Below are 17,614 nucleotides of genomic sequence, written 5' to 3'. Positions count from 1 at the left end.
GAGCTGAATTCCAGAGGTGAGCTGAAAGTTCTTACCATAAAGTACGCATTTGACCAAGTATTGCATCAAGAACCCCAAGCAAAACTGGAATCAGGGGCCAAACTCTCCATAGTTATACCTGGCACAAAGGAAGATGGTTGTGGTTGTTGGTCAGTCATCTCAGCAGGAGTTCCTCAGGGGTGTGTCCTCAGCCCAACTGTCTTCAGATGTTTCATAAATGACCTTCTTTCCATCATAAGGTCAGAAGTGGGCATGTGCACTGATGATTGCACAATGTTCACCACTATTTGCTGAGTTCAAATTCTTTTTCTTTGCAGTCTTTTGATGAGGTTTTAGGAATGACAGCAGTTGCACATGGTGTGTCAGCCGCATTTGGTTTTCATGAATCAAATGTAATACAGAAGTAAAGGTTTGCATTTATATGTTGCATTTTTCATAACTGCTGGACATATCTAGAGCGTTGCAGCCAATGAAGTGATATTTGAAGTGTAGTCTCATGGTTGTGATGTTGGAAATATGACAGCCAATTTGTGCTGGCAAACTCCCTAAACAGCTTTGTGGTAATGACCAGACAGTCGTCATTTGTGATGTTGATTGAAGAGCAAATGTTGGCCTGGACATTGGAGTTAACTTCTCCGATCTTTGAAATAGTATAGCAGGATCTTTTGTTTGCATCCAATCAGGCAGATCAGAGTATAGAGTACTCATTTTGTATTGAGCTAAAAGGTTAGCTTTGATTTTAGTCCTGAAGCCTGGAATGGGACATGAACTTGGAATCTTGTGACTTGGGAAAAATGATACCAGGTAAGTCACCATTGTTATGAGCTATATGTATGTTAATAAGCTTCATATTTTGTTATATTTTCATATGTACAGGCTAGATTCAAGAGGTGGAGGAACTGGTTTTGGACTGGGGTGGACAATGTAAAAAAATCATGCAACACCAGGTTATAGTCCAACAGGTTTATTTGGAAGCACTAGCTTTCGGAGCGTCGCTCCTTCGAACCACCTGATTTCTTTTTTCCAAAAACTAGATTTTTAACTAGATTTAAGAGAATACACTGAGAAAGATGCTGTCCATTGTTACTGTTAACATCCAGAAACTCCATGTTAGATTGTAATTGTACAAGTTGCTTGAAAGTTACTTTGTCATTACAGAAATTGTTGGTTTGTGCCACAGTGGTGACCACCGAGGAATGTTATTGGTCAGGATATCTGGGTATAATATTTGGAAAAAGTGTATGTTCAGCAGCAGCATGGTGTAAAGTGACTCTGCTTATTTAATGCTGAAGAGATGTAGTAGATAAATCTTCAGCATAGAAAATGTCAGTTTTATTGGTGACACTGGTCGCTGTTTACGACTGCCCTGGCAGAAACACTTTAAATGTAGCCATTGACATTGATCTGTTCTTTGTTTAATGATGAATACCGACTCACCTGTTCAAGGATCTGCAGCAGACACTGAACTTCAGACTCCAGCAATGCAGCTTACTGTGGTAATAAACATTGTGTTTTGTTTAGCAATCCGTAAAAATAAACCATTTCACACATATGTTTGACAAATTTAATATGACGACCAAACATCCATACCCAAACGTAAACTGCTAGTTAGAAAGTGTTTGATGCAAAGTATTTTTCCATTATACTTTCTTTTATAAACAGGACATCAATTTCTTTTCTGCCTTGGACTTTTGCAGAAATGGCAAAAACAATTCCCACTTTCAGACTCAACTGTGATACACCTCTGCCATGTTTGAAATATGTGTCCATGAAAAATTTTGAAAAATGTTATGAGAGAATCACATTTCAGCTATGAAGGGTACCATAACTGAAGCTAATCTGACAGCATGTCAGTACATGATTAGAGAATGATTGGATTTTTCCAATCTAGATATATTGTTTTTGGTTTCTTCCCTTGTTAGAGCACTCTCCAATAACAAACAGCAATGAGATTGAGTAACTTGTAAGTATGATAAATGTGTTTACCACAGTAGTCCTAAACCCAATCTGCTGTCATTGGGGGCTTAGATTTTTTCCTGTCCTCTGGCTCCTCTATATCCCTATCTGCTATCTACTACAATTTGTGTATGTTATGTTGGGGCAGTGTCCCTTTAAGAAGCGAGTAACTTAAACACTAGTGAGTGTTTAGCCATTGCTCATGGGCTTGCTCGTACATGTTTGAGCTTTTAAAGATTCACAGCTTTGGGTTAAAGCCTTTCCTGTTGAGTTGCAGGAGGTTGTATGATTTTAGTTCTGACTGGAACCTAGTCACTGCCAAGTACTAAACTCTGTCCCTCAAGTTCACTGCTTCTCCCTTGACTTACCAGCACTAGAAAGAACTAATGGGCAATTAGGTTAACTTTTCAGCTTTTTTTTTTGGTTAATGCAGAAGTAGTTCATTAACATTTCTAATAGTCAACTGCCAGTAGCTATCCAATTGGGTAGATGAATGCTTTAGCTATTCTTTCTCTTTTGAATATGTTAAATGAAAAGTGTTTTTCCTTTTCAAGGCTCTCAAAATGCACTGGGAATGATAAAGATGTGTTCTGGTTGTCATATTTTAGAAGTTTGAAGCCCAGCAACAATAATTATAAGGCTTGTTCTGAACATGCTGGCACAAAAATGTATTCTTAATTAAAGAATAGCTTTATTCCTGTTTAGTGCTTCTGTTTGCAACACCGATCTTAATAAAAGATCTTTTCTGAACTCCCTGCAGCCACGTAATCCGCTGGGAAAAGCAAAATAAAAAAGATATTAAACAGAAAAACCAATAAAGGAAACATTCTATGTAAAATTCCTCTTTGACCTCCTTGGGCAATCAATCACAACTGGTTGTTTCTTTGAAAGAAACAGAGGAATGTCAGAAACAAAATTGCAAAAAATGGGTGTGGCAGTAGTTGGGGAAGGTTGGAGTTTAGGGGGGGAGGAGGAGAGAGAGGGAGGGAGAGAGAGTGCGCGAGACAGAAGAATATGATGTTTATTTGCGGATGCCTTCTGATTGTCTGGGATGGAGATGAACCTATTTGATTTTTGTGTCATGTATGCAGCTGTGGACTAAAAATCTCTCCCCAAGAATTTGCAGTGTTAGCAGCAGTGGTTTAACAGGACATGTTGTGTAAATTTGCTATCCCTTGTCCTGTATCTTGTGCTTTGAAGCGACTACTTCTGCAAGCTGTTCCTCACTAGATAGCATGAAACACAATAATAAGCAATAACTGAGATGCCTTGGCAGATACTGCCCTTAATGTTTTTTGCAGATCAATAAGCAGCTCACAAGAAAACATGATAAATTTAAGCAGTGAATCTGATTGGAGATAGCAGGACATGGCATGGATAATGACCTCATCAAGCTCTCTAACGTGTTTAAAAAGATTGATTCGTGGGTTCAAGAAGTCAGACAACTGAGAGGGTCAAGGTCATCCTTGGAGAGTTATGTTGCTCTGATTTCCGATTATTCAATATTTGGAAGGAGCTACTCTCCTCTACACATTTTCCCTTGGCCTATGGTCGAGCCTTCATCCTGAATCTAATGCATGCATTTCGATATTATGTCCATTGCGGTGACTGAAACTAAATGTAATTTTAGAGCTTGATCTGATGCTTGACTGTTTAAAGGACTGTTCACAAAAATTCAGCAAAATTGAATTTGCAAACACAACTTCAGTGGTGTCACTCATTCACTCTATGTTGTAAATGGCATGTAGTGCTCTATGTCTCTTGTGTCTTTTCTAGTAAGACTTTAATTTACATCAATCATTTTTGCAGTGATGAAGCTGGATTGTTCTCATTCTGATTGGTTTTAGACATAAGATCAAGTAAAATTGGACAATGGATCACAGTCACTATCATGCTTCAAAAAAGGTAGCACTGATCGTCAGTTATAATGGCCAGGCTGAAGGATCGTTCTCCTGCCTCTCTATGGTTCATGTTGTTCCCCAGATACTGACCTGTGTGAACATTATGTATGTAGAAAATACATTGACGAGGCAATCTTAGTGAGCATTTTCAAAATTTGTGAGCTTTGTCTGGGCGTCGCATTTACTTGTTTGAATCTCTGGAGCTTTTATGAGACTTGTGCTATCATTTCTAATGAGGGTGAGAGAAGATTATTATTAATTTTCAAGACCTGATTTTTCTAGATAGGGAACTTGTTGGCACTCTTGCTTACAGATACAGAAGAGTAGGTAGGAATGTGTTCACATAGCTACTTGGATTGTTTCTCTGGCATCAGGCAGATTGATACCTGTGGATTCTTTTGACTTTCTCCCATTATATCATAAGAGAAAGCATTATCGGCAGTGATCCACTACGATTCTTACCTCCGGGTAATCAACAGAAATCTTCTTAAACATTTCTCCCACAATATATTCCAAGAAAGATGAGTTTGCCAATTCTATATGTGACCTCATAATGCAATACAATGCAGCATTGATGGAAATTTCAACAGTAAACCACTGAGCTACTTTCTGATTTGAGTTGAAAGGAGGGAAAGCTGCTCGGAAATTTGATAAAGGTGTTCAAAATCATGAGCTTAAACATGCACAATACATTGCGAGAGATTGTTTGTATCAGTGGAAGAGTCGTAGGCAGACGACACAGGTTGCACGTCATTGCCGATAATACTTTTGCCATTGTGAGGAAAGGTTGGTGGAGGCAAATTAAATAGTGGCTTTCAAAAGGGAATAATATAGGTATTTGGAAGGGAGCACTTTTCAGGACTGAGTGGAAAGAGTAGAGAGTGGGGCAAGTTGGAGAGAGACAGCACAGCTTTGACATAGTGTGATATAACCATTTCATAATCTTAATAACAAAGAAAACCTGCGGATGGACAGATATGGCATTTCTTTAACTTCCTTTCTCCATTACAGCAGAATGGTTCTTTCAGTCAGGCTGTTTGACTGGGTCAACTATTTTGACTGCAGGATGGGCAAGTAATGCAGTGAGATTTTTAAAAATTTATTCATTTTGTGGAATATGGGTGTCACTGGCTAGTCAGCATTTTTATTGCCTGCCCCTAGTTGCCCTTGAAGGTGGTGGTGAGCTGTCTTCTTGAACTGCTGCAGCCCATTGTGAGTTGACCCACAATGCCATTAGGGAGACAATTCCAGCATTTTGACCCAGCAATAGTGAAGGAACAGTGATATTTTTCCAGGTCAGGATGTTGAGTGGCTTGGAGAAGAACTTGAAGGTGGCAGTGTTGCCATGTATCTGCTGTCCTTGTCCTTCTGGATGGAAGTGGTTGTGAGTTTGGAAGGTGCTGTCTGAGAATCTTTGGTGAATTTCTGCAGTGCATCGTGCAGATAGTACACACTGCTGCTACTGAACATTGGTGGTGGAGGGAGTGGATGCTTGTGGGCATAAGTGCCAGTCAAGCAGGCTGTTGTATTGTCCTGGATGGTGTCAAGCTTCTTGAGTGTTGTTGGAGCTGCACCCATCCAGGCAAGTGGGGAGTATTCCATCATACTCCTGACTTGTGGACAGGCTTTGATGCATCAGGTGGTGAGTTACTCGCCAGCGTATTCCTAGCCTCTGACCTGTTCTTGTTGCCACTGCGTTAATGTGGTGAGTCCATTTGAGTTGATAGACCTCCTTTGTTGTGAATGGTCAGTCTCATGTTAATAATTTTAAGGCTGAACATCCTTCCATACAAACATTTCAGAAACTTTGGTTGCCTTATTTTCCTCTAACCATGAATGTTTATTATTTCTCATGATTCCAGTCTGGGATTTGTTGTTACTTAGAAAGTCTGCAAATTTGTGTCTCAGTTGACAGCACCTGGGCAGTGAGGCTTTGAGACTCCAGTGGTAAAGCTGCTAATGTAAGACATCTCTACATTGAGCTGAGGAATATGATCAAACAGTTAACTTGTTAGTTCTGTTTGAGTTAAACTGATGGCAACATGACAATGTACTCAGCAAGTTTCACTTATTCAAAATGTAATACTATTTAGCTATAAACAGTAAACTTTTCACTGTACTTATTGAGTATATGTGCCAATAAAGCTAATGCAATTCAATTCAAGGTTAAGAATGTTCAAAGCAAATCAAGTTGAATTGGAAAAATGATGTTTCTCAGGATTACATTTCTGGAGTTCATTCTTTTGTGAGTATTATTTACATAGAGGCATAGGTGCAATTAGTAAAGTTATTATTATTAACGTAACTCTGTCTTTTGAGTATTAAGTTGCTCTGTCAGATTTCTCATCTCTACTTCCTGCACAGCTTCCTGAGGTCACTGAGCTGTGCTGTAATTCTTTGTTGGCTAGTGTCAAGCAGCATTGAATTCAAGGCTCTGAGACCAGATGAGATCTGCCTAGCATTAAAATTACGTTGCAGCAGAGAATGTAACCTCTCTTGTACTGATTCTACTGTTCTTTGAAATAATGATGCAGGCGGTTTTCCTAATAAAAAGGCAATTTTGTTGAATAAATTGTGTAATTGGAGTTGTTGGAGGTGGGACAGGATGTGAATTTATGGTAACTACAGGCGGTTATGCAAGGCCTATTTAAATCATAATAGTTGTATCTGTAGTTGTTAGGGTTTTACTTTAATTTAGTTTCTACCAAGCCCATTTAAGCTGAAAATGTCCAATGATACAAATATTCATTTGTCTTTCCTAACTTTGGTTGTATCTTGAGGGCACATTTTTAGCTTTCTAACACCAGAATTATGTTTCAAGTTTTGTCTCTAGAGTTTCAACTGGAGAACTAATGGCTGCAGCCAATGGCAAACATGCAGTTCTCTCACTATCAGCTGTTCAGGGCTTTAACTTCAATGACTTGCCTTCTATTGATGGTGCAAGAGAGAACAATAGAATATTAATTCAGTGCCTGTGAATTCACCAGGACTTGGTGAAGAACAGCCTTTGCTTGGAAATGTAAGAATGGATTAGACTAAAAATGGGTCTCCTGTCGTATAATGTGCTACACTGCAGTAAAACTTTGATATTAGCAAGCTCTTGGCATAACATGTCACGTGTCTATGTATAGAGTATAGTCAGAGAGATGTACAGCACAGTGATAAGATTGCATTGACTTAATGTCAGCTGCTATAATGTGCTGTTGCAGAGTTGTGACCCAAGTGGTTTTCTGTTGCCTGCTGAGAAATACACATGATTAGTGGGGACATATCACAAAAGGAGTTTTGATATTGTTAGATTGGTCATAGTGTTGAGAGCCCCCCAGCTGGCTAACTCTGTGGAGCCTGGACAAGCTTGCTGCCATTTGTCCAGCAAAGACTGTTCCACCCATTGATTTCAAAATTGTCTGGAGCCAAATACCAAGTCAACTATCCATTAATGTGATAAGCATGTTATCTGTCATCAGTGGCAGTCCAGATTACTGCTGATTATCCTTGGCCAGGTATCAGAATACCAAACTTATTGAAGGATCAGTTTGGTTGTGATCTCCTTTCATCAAGTGTGCTGTGTTGGTACGAACCTGAGGCTCCATCAATCCTCCTGTGTGACACTGCGTTAATGGAATTTACAGTACTGGCATAATAACACCTGCAAATAAATATTTCATTGGTTGATATGATATTGCAGTAGCCTGAGGCCAAATGGACATGTGCTCTTGGGGCTGGAAAGGATGAAGCCAAGTGTCCAACATGATTACTGTCATGGAGCCATGCTGGAGTGGGAGTGAGAGTGTTAAGCTCACAATTTGATTAGATTAAGTTGTAATTTCCTTTTGCAGAAATAACCTCATTGGAGAGAAGAAAATTTTTAAAACGCCCAAATAACCAAACTTACCTCGAGCAAAGGCTGTTCACAACCACAGAAGGACATGCCAGAACAAGAATTATGCAAGGGAGAAGAGAATAATGGACAGAGTTTTTGATGATAAATCCATGACTCTGGTCTAAATTATTTTCCTGCAATGTTCTGTTTTTCAAACTGGATCGAGGGGTCACGCATCTTATAGCTTCACCCATATTCCCCACACTGTGCCCTGTCTATAAACTGTAAAATACAGCAAATCTGTTTTCATGCTTTTGCCATATATTATTTATGAATGTGTACATGTTACATTTTCTGGTTAACTAGGCTTGTTCACATTTGATGTTCTGAAGTGTTTTAATGACCATTTCATCATGTGGGTTATTCATTGTACCACAGGTTCTTTTGGACTCGATGCGATATAAGAATGAGCTGAATGACATGAGCAGAATGTGGGTAAGTGCTCTGGAGTTCCTGTTCTTGAGTACCCTCTTGTGTATATGTCTTTGTGAGATCAGATTTATTGTGTCATTCAAAAATGTTTGCAGAAACCTGCTTTGAACACTGTTTGAGCACTTAGAAATAGCACTGAAGGTGAGAGATGATGAGACACTCAACAGCAATTGGGAGCAATTCAGAAGGTGACTGAGATATGTTCAAGCAAATAAGTTTTCAAACACCTTGAAGTTTGGTAAAAAGATGTAGGAAGACTAAGGAGTTTTGGAGTAGATGTCCAGAAAACTGAGTCCTGTTTGAAAACTTGTTCACCAATAACAGAAAGGAGGAAGGCAAGAATATGAAATAAACCAGTATTTAAAGAGCTGACAGTGGGAGCTGAGAGACTGGGCTGCAGGAGTTTGTAGACAATGTAGGTTTAGAAATTGATGTATCTGGGCACTTGAGCAATTTTAGCTGAGTGAGGAAGGGAAAATGAATTAGTGAATGACTTGGCACACATCATGGTGAGGTGATTAGAATTCTGAATGAGTAGAATTTGTGGGGAATCAAGCTCAGGAATCCTGTGAAGGTTGATCAGATTTCAGTGGCAAAGAGGGTGAGATAGGATGGTCATTGATATAGTTTAATGAGTAGAGCTAGAATGTCTGAGAGACTGAACACGTGGCTTTAAGCTTGTCTCCAGGCTGAGCACTGCACCACAGTTTAATATTACTAGCTTGAATGCAGAGTTATGAGGAAGATTTGAAATCCACTTTTGGTGCCACGTTTTTGGAGGCGATTTAAAAAAAGGGGATTCTTGAACTTGAACCCATCAAATAAATAATTTGGAGCTGCACATTTTGCCTTTGTTACACAGATTAAAAGTAAACCATCTTCACAGATGCGTTGTTAAATGGCTTTGATGCACTCATTAATTTGCATATGTACTTAACATTCAACAGAAACATATGAAATTTGACACTGAGCCTTAGGAGGTGATATGTGAACAGGTGACCAAAAAATGTGTCAAGGAACAATTTTTAGGTAGGAGCAAGAGTTTTAGGGAGAGAACTCTGCAATTTCAGGCCAAAATGCCTGAACTCGAAGAGCAATTCGCTGAAACCCTGATGCCCAATGTGCTGGTATTGAACAAAATTGGGTTAAAATAAAAACACTTCTGGTGTGACTGCATTTCAATAGTTGCTTGATTTCTAACAATCCACTTTAGGAGTAATTCCAAATATTTAAAATATACACTGTAAATAGAGGTTAATTTCAGATTAATGGCTTGGTTGATAAAATGTGTTGCAAAACTGGCACTGAAACTAGAAAACTGTCTGGATCTGTGTTAATGTGAGTTGTTACAATCCAGGTTGGGGAATCGGGCCACATTAATAGGTCTTGAGTGCTTGAGTCTCATCAAAGAAACAAAAAAGCTGGACGAAATATGTTTCTGTCTGTATGTCAGGCTAAGTCAATTGTAGAGTCCCTCACAGCACTTAATAGTTTTTGACAAATTTGACGCACACATAGGGAAAACCATCTGGGCCAGCTAAATGAAGGCAGCCAGTGTCTGTGGAACTGTAAGCCATCATGAGATTTTATTACTCATTAATTGTTGATTCCTGTCAGATGTGATTTGCTGAACATTGACAGTATGTTCTATTGTGGTTTTGTGCAAATTGAAATTAATATTGCAATCACCACCTCATACCAGTGTCTTGGATGTTGGATGTCAACTTAGACCCAGATCATGGTCACAAAATGCAAATTGTTGTATCCTGGTGAATTGATTGTTAGTCGTGAGAGTATTGTGTTATTATGTCCGTTACATTGACCTGAGATGTTACCTTCATTTTTCTCTCCACATTCTGATCTGTTGAGTATCATCAGTTTTTTGCATTTCGGTTTCAGGTTGTCGGCCTAGGCAGTATTTTGATTTGTTTTTGCAATGCAGTATATGTCGATATTCTGGAATTAGTGTCTAATAGTTTGGAATGCATACAAATACTTGGGAGAATTAGTGTTGAATGATTGCACTTAGAAGTTATTTTACAATGCCAAACTTGTTAAAGTTGCCTGGATATCATTATGGTTGATCATCTAGCTTTGATTATTAGTGGTGTTCATGAATATTAACATCATTGGTGCCTGGTGAGAACCCTTTAATATTCAAGGAAATTGCATTAAAAAATGTTTAGTCTTAGTTACAGAAGTGGATTCATCATGAAATCCTGGCCAGAAGATTTAATCACCAGTAAGAGAAAAAGAGAACCTTTTGATTGTGCCAGTTGTTCTGAAACTTTGTGAAACAGAAGTGTTGTTATTTTAAGATTTGAAAGGGATATTTCCGATGTGTATTCAGTTATTTCATTATTCTTTTCTTGACCAATCATTTTTAGGCCTAATGAGGAACAGTTAGCATGGCTTTGTGCAGGGGAAGTCATGTCTTACTAACTTGATTGCCACCTCTTCGAAAAATTCAAAGGTGAGGATAGATGAGGGTAGAGCAGTGGATGTTGTCTGTATGGATTTTAGTAATGCTCTCAACAAGGTCCCTCCTGGTAAGCTCATCCAGAAGATTAAGATGCCTGGGATTCACAGTGACTTGGCCAAATGGAATCAGAATTAGTTTGTCCATAGATGCCAGAGAGTAGTGGTAGAAGGGTGTTTTTCAGGCTGGAGGTCTGTGACGAGTAGTGTTCTGCAGGGATCCATATTGGGACCTCTGTTGGTGATAGTTAAATAACTTGGATGAAAATATAGATGGATTGGTTAGTAAGTTTGCAGATGATACAAAGATTGTTGGAGTTGTGGATAAGGTATAAGGTTGTCAAAGGATATAGATCAGTTGCAGATATGGGTGGAAAAATGGCAGATGGAGTTTAATCCAAGTAAGTGCTGAACGTTTGGAGATCAAATGTTAAGGAAAAGCATACAGTTAATGGCAAGACCCTGAACAGCATTGATGTACAGAGGGATCTTGGTGTTCAAGTCTATGGCTTCCTAGAGGTGGGCATGCAAGTTAATAGGGTGGTAAAGAAGACATATGGCATGCTTGCCTTTGTTGGTGGGGGATTGAAGTTGTTATGTTGCAGCTTTATAAAACTTTGGGTTCGGCCATTCTTAGAATATTACGTTCAATTCTGGTCACTGCAGTATAGAAAGGATGTGGCGGCTTTGGAGAGAGTACAGAAGAGGTTTACTAGGATGGTGCCTAGATTAGAGGGAATGAGCTGTAAGAAGAGGCAGGAAAATCTCCTTGGTCCCAATATGGATCCCTGCAGAACACTACTAGTCACAGACCTCCAGCCTGAAAAACACCCTTCTACCACTACTCTCTAGAGCGGCGGTGGTGGCTGAGGGGAGACTTGATGGAAGTCTATAAAATTATGAGATGCAAAATTTTGACAGTCAGAATCTTTTTCCCAGAGTTGAATGTTTGAAACTAGAAGGCATGCATGTAAGATGAGAGGGGGAAAGATCAAAGGAAATGTGAGGGGCAAGTTTTTTTACAGAGTGGTAGGAGTCTAGAACACACTGCCAGAGGTAATAGGGGAGGCAGATATGATAGGGGCGTTTAAGGGACTCTTAGGTAAGCACATGAATTTGCAAGGAATGGAGGAAAATGAATCAAAGGCAGGCAGAAGGGATGAGTGTAATTTAGCATCCAATTTGGCTGAAGGGCCAGTTCCTGTGCTGCACCGTTCTAAGCTCTATCCTTGTTCATTTGCATTTCAAGGTAGTAGATTTGTTTTAGCTGATTAATGTTCTGATCTGCGAGGTGATATTCTGTTTCACAAGATGACAGGAAATACAGGATGAATGTCCAAAATTTCAATATGGAATACACTACAGCTGCCAGTTTCAGGTCACAAAACCTGCAGGAGAAAGATTGCATGGAAACGTGATCTGGTTATTTAATGACCTGATTGTTTATTTCTGTGAAAATGTGGAAAAGGAGGAAAGCATTTTAAAACACTGTCATAATAGAGAGCCAAATCCACTTTGGCTCTATTGCCTTTCCAGGCAGCAACTTACCAGTGGCCAGTTTCTGGCTTCAGTACTTATGGAGACTTATCACAGACATCTTGTGTGTAGTGTAGAGCAAGAGAGAGAATGACGAAAACCATTAATTCATTATTTAGTGTACCATTGTTATTCTGGTCGTATGAATTATCTTATTGCAAGCCACCTTTATATTTCCTGAAAACAAAAGCACAATTTCTGAATGGTGAAGTTATCTATCAAATTCTCTGTTAAGTTGTAGTTACAATTGGCTGAGGTGCAGTTTTATTTTGTTTCAAATCAACCCGTTCAGAGTTGAGCAGGTGAGACTTGAACCCAAGCCTCTTGGTCCAGAGATAGAGACATTATCTCTGCATCAGAAGGGCCCAGTTTTAGTATTTTTTGCCATGTCATGGTGAGGTTGGCAGTTTCATAGTCAGCTGTAATTATATCGAGCATGGGCAATGTTGGCCAAACCAGTGATACCCTACACAAAATATTTTCTGATACAATTTGGGAGTGAATCCTTTCAGATCGTATGGATTGGTTGGACTGGCATTTAGGCGATTAGGAATTTATAGGAGCTAGGGGGTATGGTGGATGTCAGTTACAGGAAAGGAGAAAAACCGCAGACAAAATCAAGTAGATGGGTTAACTCAAGGAAGGGTAGGAGAGAGAGGCAGGTAGTGCAGGAGCCTTCTATGGCTATCTCCATCTCAAACAAGTATGCTGTTTTTGAAAATGTGGGGGTGATAGACTCTCAGCGGAATGTGGCACGAACAGCCAAGTTTCTGGTACCAAGAATGGCTTTAATGTAATGAAGGGTATGTCGGGTTCCAAGCAATCGATTGTGATAGGGGACTCTCTAGGCAGAGGCACAGACAGACATTTCTGCGGCCAGCAGTGAGAAATCAGAATGATGTGTTGCCTCCCTGGTGCCAGGATCAAGAATATCTTGGAGAGGGTGCAGAATGTTCTCAAAGGGGAGAGGGATCAGCAGGAGGTCATTGCACACATTGGAACGAACAACATAGGAAGGGAAAAGGATGAGGTTCTGAAGGGAGAATGTAGGAAGTTAGGCAAGAATTTAAAAAGCAGGTCATTGAGGGTAATAATATCTGAATTACTCCTGATACTATGAGCTAATGAGGGCAGGAATAGGAGGATAGAGCAGATGAATGCATGGCTGTGGATCTGGTGCAGGGAGAAGGGTTCACATTTTTGGATAATTGGAATCTCTTCCATGGTAGAAGAGAAGGACAGATTTCATCTGAATTGGAAGGGGACTAATATGTTAGCAGGGAAATTTGCTAGAGCTGCCCAGGGGGATTTAAATGAGTAAGGTAGGGGAATGGGACCCAAGGAGATAGAGATCAACCTGAGGCTGGTATAGTTGGGAAAAGGAGCGAGTCAGTCAGGGACAAAGCAGAGAACAAGGTAGGACTGATAAATTAAATTGCATTTATTTCAGTACGAGAGGCCTAACAGGGAAGGCAGATGAACACTGGGCATGATCCGAAACATGGGACTGGGATATCATAGCAATTACAGAAACGTGGCTCAGGGATGGACAGGACTGGCAGCTTAATGTTCCAGGATACAAATGCTACAGGAAGGATAGAAAGGGAGGCAAGAGAGGAGGGGGAGTGGCGTTTTTGATAAAGGATAGCATTATGTCTGCTCTTAGGGATGATATTCCTGGGAATACATCCAGGGAAATTATTTGGATGGAACTGAGAAGTCAGAAAGGGATGATCACCTAACAGTCAGCGGGAAATGAGAAACAAATTTGTAAGGAGATCTCAGTTATCTGTAAGAAAAATAGTGTGTTATGGTAGGGGATTTTAACTTTGCAAATATAGACTGGGACTGCCATAGTGTTAAGGGTTTAGATGGAGAGCAATTTGTTAATACTGTACAAGACAATTTTCTGATTCAGTATGTTGATGTACCCACGAGAGAAGATGCAAAACTTGACCTACTCTAGGGAAATAAGGCAGGGCAAGTGACTGAGGTGTCAGTGGGGGGGCACTTTGGAGCCAGCAAACATTATTGTATTAGTTTTAAAATAATGATGGAAAAGAATAGATTGGAGGAAGGCCAATTTTGATGATGTTAGGCAAGAACTTTCAAAAGTTGATTGGGGAATGTTGGATGACAAGAGAAATTGAGTTTTGGTTAAGAAAAAGAAGGAAGCACATGTCAGGTAGAGACAGCAGAGATCAAGTGAATCCTTAGATGAGTAAAAAGGCAGTAGGAGTATACTTAAGAGGAAAATCACGAGAGCAAAAGGGGGACATGAGATAGCTTTGGCAAATAGGGTTAAGGAAAAGCCAAAGGGATTTTATAAATACATTAAGGACAAAGGGTAACTAGGGAGAGAATGGGCTGCCTTGCTGATCTTTGAGGGGCCCTATGTGTGGAACTGTAGGAGATGAGGGAAGATACTAAACGAGTATTCTGCATCAGTGTTTATTGTGGAGAAGGACATGGAAGATATAGATGGTGACATCTTGGAGAATATAGATCTTGAATGTGGGGAAATAGATGGTGACATCTTGGAAAATGTCCATATTACAGAGGAGGAAGTGCTGGATGTCTTAATGGCTGAAGGTGGATAAATCTCCAGGATTTGATCAGGTGTAACCTGATCTGCGGGAAGCTAGGGAAGTGTTTGCTGGGCCCCTTGCTAAGATATTTGTATCATTGATAGTCACAGGTAAGGTGCCGGAAGAGTGGAGGTTGGCTAACATGGTGCCACTGTTTAAGAAAGATGGTAAGGAAAATCCAGGGAACTATAAACTGGTGAGCCTGATATCAGGGCAAGTTATTGGAGAGAATCCTGAAGAACAGGATGTACATGTATTTGTAAAGGCAAGGACTGATAGTCAACATAGCTCTGTGCGTGGGAAATCATGTCTCAAGAACTTTTGAAGAAGTAACAGAGACAATTGAGGGCAGAGAGGTCGATGTGATTTATATGGAATTCATAAGGCATTCGACAAGGTTCCTCATGGTAGACTGGTGAGCAAGGTTAGATCATACAGAATACAGGGGGAACTAGCCATTTGGATACAGAACTGGCTCGAAGGTAGAAGACAGAGAGTGGTGATGGAAGGTTTCGTACTGGAGGCCTGTGACCAGTGGTGTGCCACAAGAACCGGCGCTGGGTCCACTGCTTTGTGGCTGGGTCCACTGAGTGGCAGTTGAGTTTAGTTTAGATAAATGTGAGGTGCTGCATTTTGGAAAGGCAAATCAGGGCACAACATATATCCTTAATGAGAAGGTGCTGGAGAGTGTTGCTGAACAGAGATCTTGGAGTTTAGGTTCATAGTTTCTTGGAAGTAGAATCACAGGTAGATAGGATAGTGAAGGAAGCATTTGGTATGCTTTCCTTTGCTGGTCAGTGCATTTGGTATAGAGTTCGGGCGGTCATGTTGCAGTTGTACAGAACATTGGTTGCACCACCTTTGGAATATTGTGTGCAATTCTGGTCTGCCTATCGGAAGGATGTTGTGAGACTTGAAAGGATTTAGGAAAGATTTACAAGGATGTTGCCGGTGTTGGAGGGTTTGAGCTATGGGGAGAGGCTGAATAGGCTGGGTCTGTTTTCCCTGGAGTGTCAGAGGCTGAGGGGTGGCCTTATAGAGGTTTATAAAATCATGAGGGGCATGGATAGGGTAAATAGGCAAAGTCTTTTCCCTGGGTTTGGGGAGTCCAGAACTAGAGGGCATAGGTTTAGGGTGAGAGGGAAAAGATTTAAAAGGGACCTAAGGGCAACTTTTTTTCACTCAGGGGACGGTGTGTGTATGGAATGAACTGCCACAGGAAGTGGTGGAAGTTGGTACAATTACAACACATAAAAGACATTGGATGGGTACATGATTAGGAAGGGTTTAGAGGGATATGGACCAAGTGCTGGCCAATAGGACTAGATTAGGTTAGTATGTCAGGTCAGCATGGATGATTGGACCGAAGGATTTGTTTCTGTGCAGTACATCTCTAAAAGGGTTTCCGCTGACCAATTGAATTGTTTCGAGCAAAGGGTTTGCTAAGTTTCATCCTCACTCTGTGCTGAATTAGCTAGCTTCTGTCAGTGGTGCCTTCTGTAAATAAAAAATGTGTAGATTCTTTATGTAAATGACATGGAATTCTAACAAAAATAATCTACCGAATGTAAAATGTGCCACATTTTAAGCACTTTTTTAAAAAGACCTGCAACCACGTTGTCTTGAATTTTTCTGCACAAATAATTATTAGTTTTCAGTTGTTCAATTATACTTTTGTACAAACTTGTGATTGTGGAGGGCCAAACAGGGGTGTACAAGTTGAACTTGTTTCGTGGCTAAATGTTGAATAGGAATGGTCAACCGACACATAGTCAGAAGGTATATACAAATGAGGAACAACACTGAACCCATTTTAATTTATTCATCCACAAATCTTATACACCATCTATTGTGGAATTCAGTGGTGTCATTTTTTGAAATAACTTGGATATGCTTTCGGCTCTGCTGATTACGCAAATGCCTGTTACAAAGAGGTTCCTTCCTTCATAAGGTCAGAGGGGAATATTTGTTGATTTCAGTGTTCACCACCATTCATGTCTTCCCAGACACCGAAGCAGTCCAGATACAACGCAATAAGAGCTGCACAATATTCCAACTTGGGCTGAAAAATTAATGCTAGGCAATTATTGTCTCCAACAAGCGATAAGCTGACCATCACCCTTTGACATTCATTGAATCCACTATCGATACCTAGACAGTTACTATTGACCAGAAATAGAACTGGACTAATTATATAAGTAATGTGGCTTCAACAGCAGGTCAGAGGTTCAGAATCATGCAGTGAATAGCTCACCTTCTGATACCCCAGAGCCTGTCCACCATCTACAAGGCACAAGTCCGGATTATGTGTAGTACTCTGCACTTGCATGGATGAGCACAGCTCCAGCAACAGTCAAGATGCTTGACACTGTCCAGAACAAAGCAGCATGCCTGATTGGTATCACATCCACAAAGTATGGTACACAGTGTGTACCATCCACAAGGTGCGCCATTAGAAATTCACCAAGGCTGTTTCTACAGCAACCCATCGACAAGACCAAGGGCAACAGATACAGTGGCGTCTCGACTTACAAACTTAATCCGTTCCGGGACCAGGTTCGCGAACTGAAAATTTTGCGAACTGAATCCACTTTCCCACTGTTAGGATATTTCCGGAGTCTTTTCTCTTTTTTTGTCTCTTGGAGGTTGGTGATGCCACAAGAAAACAATCCAGAGAAACTTGTTTTATTCTTTGTTGCAGAATTTTCTGAAAATGGGACATCACATTGTCATTTAAAATGTTCACCTTCGTTCGTACCTTGAATTTTGTACATACGTTGAAGCAAAATTTTACTTACAATTCTGTTCGTAAACCGATTTTTTGTGAACGGGGTCGTTCG

At 40.2% G+C, this 17,614-nt stretch overlaps 1 protein-coding gene across 5 annotated transcripts in view; it reads left to right on the top strand.

Annotated features, from left to right (window-relative positions):
* Nucleotides 1-17,614, top strand: part of hip1 (huntingtin interacting protein 1) — a 344,047-nt gene that overhangs the window by 152,924 nt on the left and 173,509 nt on the right. For all 5 annotated transcript variants that reach the window (XM_043718716.2, XM_087977488.1, XM_043718713.2 and 2 more), the window contains exon 4: nucleotides 8,119-8,175. In XM_043718716.2, the coding sequence (XP_043574651.2) occupies nucleotides 8,119-8,175 (57 nt within the window). The remainder of the gene's footprint in view (nucleotides 1-8,118; nucleotides 8,176-17,614) is intronic.

Source organism: Chiloscyllium plagiosum, unplaced genomic scaffold, assembly GCF_037043375.1.
Source record: "Chiloscyllium plagiosum isolate Xiang-an unplaced genomic scaffold, Cpla_swu_hap1 HiC_scaffold_31, whole genome shotgun sequence".
NCBI lineage: Eukaryota > Metazoa > Chordata > Chondrichthyes > Orectolobiformes > Hemiscylliidae > Chiloscyllium > Chiloscyllium plagiosum.
This window is presented reverse-complemented; position numbering and strand designations above follow the sequence as displayed.